Here is a 12,217-nt window from a genome sequence, read left to right on the forward strand (position 1 = left end):
TGTAAGTGATGTTAATGCTTATAAGCCAGCACATTGCGAAGAATGATAGGAATTTATATAATCTCTTTGTTCATATGTATATCAAATTCAGATATCCTTTAAATTCAATAATGTAAGACTATATTCAGATACAGTAACTAAGATTATGTCACTCGTAAAGTATATTTGAAATAGAGAATGAATTTTATTTAACCTGTCATAGAAACTCGATCAGTTAATCGATTGCCTAAATTTTACTAGATTGGCTGGATTGAAATCCCACCACAGAATAAGAAGTTTATGTAGGTTGACATATGTCAGACAGATTTATTTTACCGTTGTTATTAATCTTAAAGTATGTTATTTTGATTGTTCATTACTTCTCTTGTAGTTTATTTCCTTATTTCCTTTCCTCACTGGGCTGATTGTCCTAGGGCTTATAGCATCCTGCTTTTCCAACTAGGGTTTTAGCTTAGCTAGTAGTAGTAGTAGTAGTAGTAGTAGTAGTAGTAGTAGTAGTAGTAGTAGTAGTAGTAGTAGTAATAATATTAGTAGTAGTAACCTTATTCAAATTTACAACATGAAACAATAAGTTACTCATAAAATGTTCCGGATATCGAAAAGTCAAATCGAGTGGTTAATGAGATATATATTAATATATCTAACTACTCGCAATACAAATTTTGAGCATCTTATGCAACAAACCGAAATTTAGATGCAGTCCGACTCGGCTTAGCATAAATGGCTACTAAGAGATGTAGCGAACTAATTTGCCTAATCGTCGAAGGAAGCGCCAAATGTAGCTTAGCGTTACAGCATCACGCCAGATGTGACCTGACAGCGGGAATGTTCAGCTACATCAAGGACGCTGCTTATATTAAATATTTTAGTGAGAGTTCAAAGGCTAGTGGCTTTGGGAGTGTCATTTTCTTCCTCTTGTTTTGTTCTTCGTTTTTATAGTTTATATAGGAAATGTTTATTTTAATGTTATTGCTTTTCTTGATATATTTTATTTCTCCTTGTTTCCTTTCCTCACTGGGCTATTTTCCCTTTTGGGGCCCCTGGGCTTATAGCATCCTGCTTTACCAACTAGGGTTATAGCTTAGCTAGTAGTAGTAGTAGTAGTAGTAGTAGTAGTAGTAGTAGTAGTAGTAGTAGTAAAAACAACAACAACAACAGCAATAATAATAATAATAATAATAATAATAATAATAATAATAATAATAATAATAATAATAATAAATTTATCCTAATTATAATTAAAATATTTCTAGTAGGTGAATTACTCTATTTGAAAATATCTTGATGTACTATTTTAATTATTAATGTGTGTGAGAAAACTTTAGGGCAAAGTAACTGCAGTTTTAGTCTAATTTAGAGCAATGACCAATATTGTGTCCTCGTTATTGTAAGAGATGATAAGGAAAATCAACCATATCTTAGGTATTGGAAACTGTAAATTGTTGTACTTTTCTAAATGGTCAGAGAAAATCATGAAAAGCTAGGAAAAAAGTAAGCGAAAGATAAACTTTGAAAGGTTCTAGATGTAGCGAAGTAGACCTGCAACTTTTGGCCAAATCCGGTAAAGGTAGACTACAGTATATCGGTATCATCCAATTTGGATTCCTTTATTATTATTATTATTATTATTATTATTATTATTATTATTATTATTATTATTATTATTATTATTATTATTATTATTGCATGCTAAATATAATCCTAGTTGGAAAAGCAAGATGCTATAAGCCCAAGGGCTCCAATACGTAAAAGTAGCCCAGTGAGGAAAGGAAATAAGGAAATAAATAAACTACAAGAGGAGTAATGAACAATTAGAATAGAATATTTCAAGAATTGATTTTTGAGTGGCATTTTCATAGAAGAGCTACTTACCATAGCTAAAGAGTCTCTTCTACCGTTACCAAGAGGAAACTAGTAACTGAACAATTACAGATAGTGCAGTAGTTAACTCCTTGAGCGAAGAAGAATTGTTTGGTAATATCAATGTTGTCGGGTGTATGAGGACAGAGGAGACTGTGGAAAGACTAGGCCAGACTATTCGGTGTATGTGTAGGCAAAGAAAAAATGGGTCGTAACCAGAGAGAAGGGTTCAATGTAGTACTGTATGGCTATTGAAAAAATGGGTCGTAACCAGAGAGAAGGGTTCAATGTAGTACTGTATGGCTATTGAAATGATCTTAAAAAGATGAAGATTTTTTTCTCTGATTGATTCCATATGAAATTTATATTTCATGGGCTTTTGACAGACATTCTACTACATATGAGTATTGTATGGTGTAAAGTGTAATCTATTGCAGCATCTTTTATGAATTGAACGACTTTGCATAAATAATGATGGTACATAAATTAGATAATTTTCAAGTGCAGTTATTATTATTATGATTATTATTATTATTATTATTATTATTATTATTATTATTATTATTATTATTATCATCATTACTATTATTATTATCATTATTATTATTTTTATTATTATCTTCATCTACTCTATGCGCTTCGAATGTAAATTAATTTTTGTATCAACAAAATCCTAGGTTAGAATTTTCAGTATAAGTGGTTTTTTTTTTTTTCACCATTCATATAGGGAATGAAATGATGAATCACGATGATGAATGGTTTTGCGTTATTAACAGGCTTGGCTGGTGTGTGTAATTATGATATGACGCATTTATTTCGTGACCCTTCAAAAGCTTAAGGCGAATCGAAATGGATTCATATCTGATATTTATGATAATCGTTGGATATATCGGAAAGTGGTTGCTGTTTTTAGCTTAAGGTATCAAGGGATAAATGATGTCTGTCAGATTGCTGTACCATGAAAGAATACGACACACATATACAGATATATATATATATATATGTGTGTATATAAGAGAGAGAGAGAGAGAGAGAGAGAGAGAGAGAGAGAGAGAGAGAGAGAGAGAGAGTATATTTATATGGACACACACACGCATATATATATATACACACACACACACACACACACACACACATATATATATATATATATATATATATATATATATATATATATATATATATATATATATATATATATATGTGTGTGTGTGTGTGAATACATATGCGTATATGTATATATACATATATACTGTCTATGTATGTATATATATATATATATATATATATATATATATATATATATATATATACATATATACACATATATATATATATATATATATATATATATATATATATATATATATATATATATATATGTATTATACTTATATATACTGTATGTATATATATATATATGTTATACTTATATATATATATATATATATATATATATATATATATACTCATCATGTCGATCTGATCACTCTACCAGTATGCTATTATAAAATACTGTAATCGGTATAAAAATTCTTAAAGTTCCTAGATACAATAGCAATTATATACTTCAAACAGTGGATTTGAAATAAATGAAGAACCCTGGTACTAAAAACATTTGTGTTTTGTAATCATCCTCCGAATTTCCAGAGCTCGATTTGTATGGCGCTGAAGAATCTAAATAGCGTTAGTTTCAGAGGGAAAATTTATGCGGGAACTTGGGATTTTGTTGGGTGACTTGTCATCCCCTTAGCATAAAATCTATTGATTCAGGCCAGTCAAGTTAGAACTGACGTTAAATGTGGGTGTCTATTGTGCTTGTTTGTCATTATTGTTTATCTTATCAAGCTAAAACTACGAGTCCAGTGAGTTAGAAACAAGTCTTTCTGTAGCCTAGGAGTGGTGAAAGCCAAAAAAAAAAAAAAAAAAAAAAATTCAACTTAATATTGAGGAGATAGAATCTACCCTACTCTACTTATCGGGTATTGAATTAGATTTCTTTTACAGAATTTGAATGTGTTGACAGAAAATGCTGGTGAGCCAGTAATTGGTTTCTTAAAAGAATTTTCCGACTTTTTATTTTAGAAATCTACATAATATTCTATGGGTGCTTTGGACAATGTAATCCCTTTTAGTATAAATATATATGCTTAAAATCTTAGTATTTGAACGTAATATTTTGAAAATGCAGTACATTTTAAACATTTATATAATCGAAGTTAATTCTAAAACAGCCTGAGGTGAAGCTGAAGAGGATTTCAAAACAAATTAAGTATATATCATATGCTGTATATACCTTTGATTTAAATACTGTATTTTGAAAATACAGTAAAACTTTAACATTTATGCACAAAGTTATTTCTAAAACAGCCCGAGGAGAGGCTGAAGAGGAGCTCTTCAAAATAAAAGAAATATATATCATATTCTGTATACACCTTGCAAAGTTTAGTCAGATGATAAAAATGATTCAAGTAAATAAAATAATAGAAAAGATGAATCCATCACGAATATAATGTAAACCAGTCTCATTTCATAATATAAGTTTTGATAATTGCCGTGATAAAGCGTTTCTGTTCAATGAATGTGTGTGTATATATATATATATATATATATATATATATATATATATATATATATATATATATATATATATATATATATATATATATATATATATATATATATATATATATATATATATATATATATATATATATATATATATATATATATATATATATATATATATATATATATACATATATATATATATATATATATATATATATATAAATATATTACATATATATACAGTATATATATATATAACAAATACAACAAAAACCAAATCCAAAACTTTTTGGTGTTTATCTCTCTCTCTCTCTCTCTCTCTCTCTCTCTCTCTCTCTCTCTCTCTGAGTTGTATCTGTGTTCCGGTGAGTGAATACACTTGTGCGTCCCTAAAAATATCCTGATTTAACGCGGATAACAAAAGGCTATCGGGTGCAATATAGCTACAAGTTTTCGTGAATAGTAGGTGATTAGTTTGAGGGCAGAAAAGTAGGATAAAACGTCGGCATAGGATAGTTATCTTGTGAATTAATAAAAATCTGATCAAGATGCCACTTTATAATACAGGCAACTCTTGGAGAGACATCGCTGCAGTCAGCAAAAGTAAATTCCATGAGTTGGCGAAACAAGAGCTCGACCGTCTGATAACAGAGGTCATTAGTAACTCCAACCAGTGTGACGGAAAAATATTTGCAGACATATTGAAACAATATGATCCAATAAACTGGAGGAAATCTGCAGAAAACATCAGCAAAATAATAGAAGAAATTCCAAAGAAGATCCAAGTGATAAAGAGACTTATAAAGAAATTTACATCAATGAACACATTCCATCAAAGAACAATAAGAAGTCCAATATGGTGAATATGCTGATTGATGCATTGGGAAAAAGAATGCCAAAATAGTGTAATACATGTAAGATATGGTATTCCATTAATAATCCTCAACAACTGATTAGAAAATGTGATGCCTGCCATGTTCCAACACACCCTACATGTGCTGAAATACAGCAAAAAAATAAAAAATAGAGACACAAAGGTATTCTGCTCAACATGCTTAGTCTGGATAGAAAATATAATTAAGTCGAGACTAAATCTGTAAATAGTTAAAGAAGAAGAAGAAGAAGAAGAAGAGAAAAATTAACAGGATATGTGCAAGGATGCAGAGGAAATCATTGATATAACTTATGATGCCATCCAACAACATACTTATGAAGAAATAAGTTATCAGATGGAAACAAATAATAGACCCAAGGACTCTACCCGGACCTACATACTTTTAGGGAAGAGCAAGAATATGAAAAAAAAGAAAAGAAAGATATAGTCTGCAATTTGCTGAAAAGAGGGAATTGCAGATTTGGCGAAAGATGCGACTACAAGCATCCAAAGATATGCCATAATTATGAAATATATGGTAAATGTGCGTATTTAGATGGATATGGAGACGAATGCAGAGATCTCCATCCAAAAATATGCAAAAATCTAAAAGAAAGAAAAGGATGCAGTTTCAACAAAAAATGTCGATATATGCATCCTGCAACCATGAATGAGAGTAAGAAAACTCAGCAACCTGAAAATAAAAATAAAAGCAAAAATGAAGCAAAAAAGCAGGCCGCGTATATACCGCGCTATACACCAAAAGCCCCAAGATATGAGGCCTTTCAACCCAAATCTGCACATTTAGAGCCCAACTACAAAGAATGCATCTGGGGATAATTGCAGGTATACACAAAAATAAATATGAAGGCGAAAGAGCAAATATAATAGAAAAGTTGGATTTTTAATGGCAGAATTCCGGGAAATGAAGAAAAGAACATCATATCAGAACAGGAAGGAAGCATGGGAGAATCCATATTATTACCAATATTGAATAATGGGGATGAAACACAAACCATAATAGTGATGAATGCACAGGGTTTAGTCATGAGTAACTCTAAAAGGAAAATAGAGTTCTTAGAAGAACTAACCCAAATTGAAAAAATAGATATATTAAATATAAGTGAAACATGGTTTTCCCAAGAGACTGGCAGTGATGACCAGATAAAGGGTTTCCAAACTTATAGATCTGACAGAACAAATAGGAATCAAGGGGGAACCGCAATATATGGAAGATCGATAAATCAAGGAAAACTCTGTGAAAAATACAGCAACACAGAATGTGAATTGATTGCTGTAGAATTTGAATATGAAAAACTAATGAATATTGTAGTTTACAGACCCCAAATAATAAGGAGTTTGACATAATAATAGAAAAAAATATATGATATATGTAGAAACCAGAAAGACTGGAATATACTCCTATCCACAGATTTTAACTTTCCTTTCGTGGATTGGAAAGAACGGATAGAAGAAAGTGGTTGTATGTATACATATAAAAAAGAGAGTAATAGTAGTGCAGAAGATAAAGAGGCAAATTGAAAAGCTTCAAGATATGCTATTAGAACATAATATGCAACAAATAAACCACATTCCAACAAGAAAGGAAAATGTCCTAGATCTAGTATTTGTGAATGAGGTGAATTATGTTAAAGAAATAATAGTGTATAACACGGGAATTTCAGACCATAATGTCATAGAATTAATAGTCCATTCCAAAGAAAGTGATCACAGAATTAATCAAAGCACAAAACGTTGGGAAGGATATGGAAAATATAATTTTTATAGTAAGAATATAAAATGGTCAGAAATAAGTGAAGAACTGAATAAAGAATGGAAAAATGTGTTTGTAAGTGATAATATACAGGTAAATACGGACATACTGTACAAAATACTGGAGAAAATTGTTGAAAAATATGTACCGAAGAAAAACAATAAACAAAAGACATGCATACCAAGAGAAAGAAGGATCTTATTTCAGAAAATTAGAAAGTGGAAGAAAAATCTTGCAAAAGAAAAAAAATGTGTGAAAAATGATGGAAATAAAATGTAAGATAGAAAATGCAGAACAAAAGATTATACAGTCAAAAGAAAATGAAAAAGGGACTTAGAAGAAAGGACACTTCAAAATATATATATAAAAAAAACCAAAGTACTTTACTCCTATGCAAAAAAAATTAATAAAGGGAGATTAGAAATAGTCCCTCTAAGAATTGAAGGACGACTAACGAATGAAAAAAAGGAAATATGCAACATATTAGCAGAAAAATATAAGAGTGAGTTCACGCCAAGAATTGCGAATGAGAATAATGAAACAGAAATGAGAGAAGAAAATGTTGAATAGCTAACGGATATAGATATTAATGAAGCAGATATTGTCAAGGCTATAAACGAAATTAAAAATGGATCAGCAGCCGGACCAGATGAAGATCCAGCGATTTTGTTAAAAAAAACTGCAAACACTATCGCGAAGCCGCTTGCAATACTGCTAAGACAAAGTGTAGATATGAGTTAGATATATGTTAAACATAAATTAGCTTATATAACCCCTATCTTCAAAAGTGGATCAAGATTAGAGGCAAGCAATTACAGACCTGTTAGTCTAACATCACATATTATGGAAGTGTATGAGATGGTAATAAAAAAGAAAATAATGGCTCATTTGGTTAAAAATGATTTGTTTAATATAGGTCAACACGGTTTTGTGCCCGGAAAAAAGTACACAAACCCAACTGATAGCACACTATGAAAACATATACAAAAATATTATAAATGAAAGACACAGATGTGATCTATCTAGATTTTGCAAAAGCCTTTGACAAGGTTGACCATATTATATTAGAGAAAAAAATGAGAAAGCATAATATTGTGGGAAAGATAGGAAAATGGGTAAAAGAATTCTTGCAAAACAGAAAACAGATAGTGGTTGCAAATGACGAGAAATCAGATGAAGCCCAGGTAATATCTTGCGTGCCACAAGGTACGGTATTAGCTGCACTGCTGTTTGTTATTATAATCTCAGACATAGACTGTGATGTTGAAAACTCTGTAATGAGAAGTATCGCCGATGACACAAGAATAAGTAGAGAAATTACTTGTGATGAAGATAGGAACTCACTACAAAGAGATCTAAACAAAATATATGAATGGGCGGAGATAAATAGGATGGTATTTAACTCTGATAAATTCGAATCAATGAATTATGGAAACAGAAGGAATGTTATATGCATACAAGGGACCTAATAACGAGACAATCACAAACAAGGAAGCAATTAAAGACCTTGGTGTAATGTTAATTAGGAATATGTTATGCAACGACCAAATAGCAACACTGTTGACTAAATGTAAAGCAAAAATGTGAATGTTATTCAGACACTTTAAAACAAGAAAAGCTGAACACGTGATTATGCTTTACAAAACTTATGTACGTAGTACACTCGAGTACTGCAATGTGATATGGTACCCACACTACCAAAAGGATATTGCACAAATAGAGAGTGTACAAAGGTCCTATACTGCTAGAATAGAAGAAGTTAAGGACCTTGACTACTGGGAAAGACTGCAAATTTTAAAACTATACAGTCTAGAAAGGAGAAGAGAACGCTACATGATAATACAAGCATGGAAACAAATAGAAGAAATTACTGAAAACATCATGGAGCTAAAAATATCAGAAAGAGCAAGCCGAGGTAGATTAATAGTGCCAAAAAATATACCAGGAGAACTAGGGAAGGCGCACATGACATTAATCCACTACGCACCAGCATCGATCATGCAGCGACTATTTAATGTGCTGCCAGCTCATCTAAGAAACATATCAGGAGTGAGCGTAGATGTGTTTAAGAATAAGCTCGATAAATACCTAAGATGCATCCCAGACCATCCAAGACTGGAAGATGCAAAATACACCGGAAGATGCATTAGCAACTCTGGTGGATATACGAGGTGCCTCACACTGAGGGACCTGGGGGAACCCAAACAAAAAATAAGGTAAGGTAAGGCTCTCTCTCTCTCTCTCTCTCTCTCTCTCTCTCTCTCTCTCTCTCTCTCTCTCTCTCTCTCATGACCCACTGTATAGCTTTAGAAGGTGAAATCATCTAAGGTAGGCAAGTAGCTGTCTAACTGGTACACAACTTGGCTGATGTTTGTTAGGGCACCAGATCGCTTCCGGCGTGTAGGCTAACAGATTAAGTGAAAGTCAATGGTATTATCATCTGCTTGGTTCCATATACTGGGCAATAAAATCAAAACATCGTACCCTGAAGATTTGCAGATACATTTACACTATTTATATGGCGCCACCTACTCCAAGCGTAATAATTGCTTATGGTCAAAATATATATAAATTTATGTAGTTACCTCGTGTACACACACACACACACACACACACACACACATATATATATATATATATATACAGTATATATAAATTTTCATATATAACATATGTACTATATATATATATAATTTATATATATATATATATATATATATATATATATATATACTGAACAAGGGATTCTCTAAATTATCTTACCATTTCATTTGGGGTGAAATAAAGCTTCTAGATCATCATTGTGCCCCTTGGCCACTTGCAAACCTTTTAGTCACTCCTCCAGATGAACTTTGTCTTGCAATCTCTCTGACTGCATTCTGCAAGTCTCTCGGATTCTATTAGCAAAGATTGTCTATTATGTCATTAGATCTGAGACAATGAAACAGCACTGAAATTTAAGAGGGGAGCAGATGCTGCAGGTCCCAGCTGTTGCCCTTTGGCTTTACTGACGAAAATGAGCTTACGTGATCCTAAGTAGCACCCCATAGGGCTGATGTTTGCTGACGCTGAGAATTACAAATGAAAGCAATTCTCGTGATCATCTTTACTAATCCTTCGCTCTTAAGGCATCCATAATAATCATCCCTTTGGGAGATTATTCTTCCCAATAATTGTATATTCTATAATACAGCTGATATATGTTCCTTGAAAAAAAAAAAAAAAGATATTATGCCTACATTTATTTCATTTTTTGAAAAATATATTAACTAATGCAATCATGCTTCATTAACATTTACCAATATTAATAAGAATCCTTTTGTGAGCATCTTATCTTTCGAAGTTTTCAATTTGTTATGTATTTTTGTCAATTTAACGAAATTGAACTGGAAGAACCGTCATGCATTTTGATGCATTCATATCAGACAAATTCGTTTTATAATGCATGTAGACTCTGCCATATTTGAAATTTTTTAATTCCCCCTTAGTTTCTTTATATTTCTATCTAAGTACAAAAATACAGTGTTGTTTAACTAGTTCTTATAGAAGGAATTTCGTTGAAAATATGGGTACTGTTTCATATAAAAACTCCAGTCTTCTATAATACGATATATTTTGGGCATCAACGATGAAGCTTTTGTGTATAAAGATATTTTTGGTTACTAAAGTTTCATTATTCCTAAAACTTATATTCACCTGTAAATAACTACAAATGCTAGTCAGCGAGAGAGAGAGAGAGAGAGAGAGAGAGAGAGAGAGAGAGAGAGAGAGAGAGAGAGAGAGAAATAACCAACTGATTGAATTTAACTTTAAAGAAATGTGTTTTTCCAGTCTTTTAAAAGCTAAAATTAGCTACCTCCGTCTATTCAGATGAAACCACGGACTATGAAATATTTGCATTTTTTTATAAATAAAATAAAAACGGGAAAAAGTGGAACGTTGTAGAAAAATCCAAAATTCGAAAGAGTTACAATATAAAAGAATTGTTGGTAGTCTAACTGTTAGAAATATTACGTGCGAGAAAGTAAATTTATTGCCTTAGGACATTAATATTTTTGTTTAAACTATTTTTCTAAAATGAAATTATGAAAAACTATTTTTTTTTTATAAATTTGCATTATTTGCTTGTCTGCGTTTTTTTACTTGCAATTCGTTTTGATAATGGTTATAATCGCACGACATATGTGACAGGCTAATGTATGTTCAGTAGATTTAGATAATGATTTGTGATAACTCATAAAAATCATGAAAGTTTATATTATAAATACATGCTTGTATAAAAGTAAGCTAAGTGGAGCTCTTAGTTTTCTTAATAATAGTAAAAAAACCACAGCTGCTATGTATTTTTTCCTGTCAGTATTCCTCATTCTTATTATGAATATTTTAATTAAGCTGAAGGAAAAAATCTTATATCTGACTAGCCCGCTATTTTCACATTTTTGTTTAAAAAGAGTTCAAACCTTCATATACTTTCCAAAGCTTGTTTGATCTCTCTCTCTCTCTCATCTCACTCATCTCTCTCCTCTCTCTCTCTCTCTCTCTCTCTTTTGGGGCTACATGAATATACCTTGAGGAATAACATGCTAATTGTTAAAAATAAAGGAGATTCTGTACACATTTTCCTTTTAAGTTGTAATTATGAGGAAATTCTCTTTTTTTTTTAACCTGATGCTCACCACCAATTTCAGATCTCCCACTCCTCATCTCCTCTCTCGTCTCTCTCTCCCTTGCCAAAGATTACACTTTTTATTTATGCATGATATGTTGGTGTGGATATTATTCCTGTTGCTAAACTAACCGTTTTTTGCTTACTTTGATGCATTCAATTTCGATATTACTTCTTTTTAAGAATAAACTATGCCTTGGAACACCCGTTAAATGACAATAAAAATTTTCGAGGGAGTAAGATCAATTCCCAAAAAACTCATGCGGCTGTTTTGCTTTTGTTCTGTTCAGTATCTGGAACAAACTTAATTATTAAAGGGGAAATTCAAATGGGATTACAGCGTAATTTTGCTGCTGCGATTTTTTTTCAATATCATTTGTAATATTGAAATTTGATATGATTAACAAAATCTTCGTGACATGAAAACTCTCCTTAGTTCTATGTATGTTTATTAAGCTAAATGGTTCTAAAT

The 12,217-nt window shown here is 31.3% G+C and overlaps 1 protein-coding gene across 1 annotated transcript in view; it reads left to right on the forward strand.

Annotated features, from left to right (window-relative positions):
* Positions 1-720: 720 nt before the first annotated feature.
* LOC137620883 (uncharacterized) overlaps positions 721-12,217 on the forward strand; it is a 66,475-nt gene continuing 54,978 nt past the window's right edge. Inside the window, exon 1 of the mRNA XM_068351328.1 lies at positions 721-868. Coding sequence (XP_068207429.1) covers positions 721-868 — 148 coding nt within the window. The remainder of the gene's footprint in view (positions 869-12,217) is intronic.

The sequence above is a fragment of the Palaemon carinicauda genome, chromosome 27 (assembly GCF_036898095.1).
Source record: "Palaemon carinicauda isolate YSFRI2023 chromosome 27, ASM3689809v2, whole genome shotgun sequence".
NCBI classification, from domain to species: domain Eukaryota; kingdom Metazoa; phylum Arthropoda; class Malacostraca; order Decapoda; family Palaemonidae; genus Palaemon; species Palaemon carinicauda.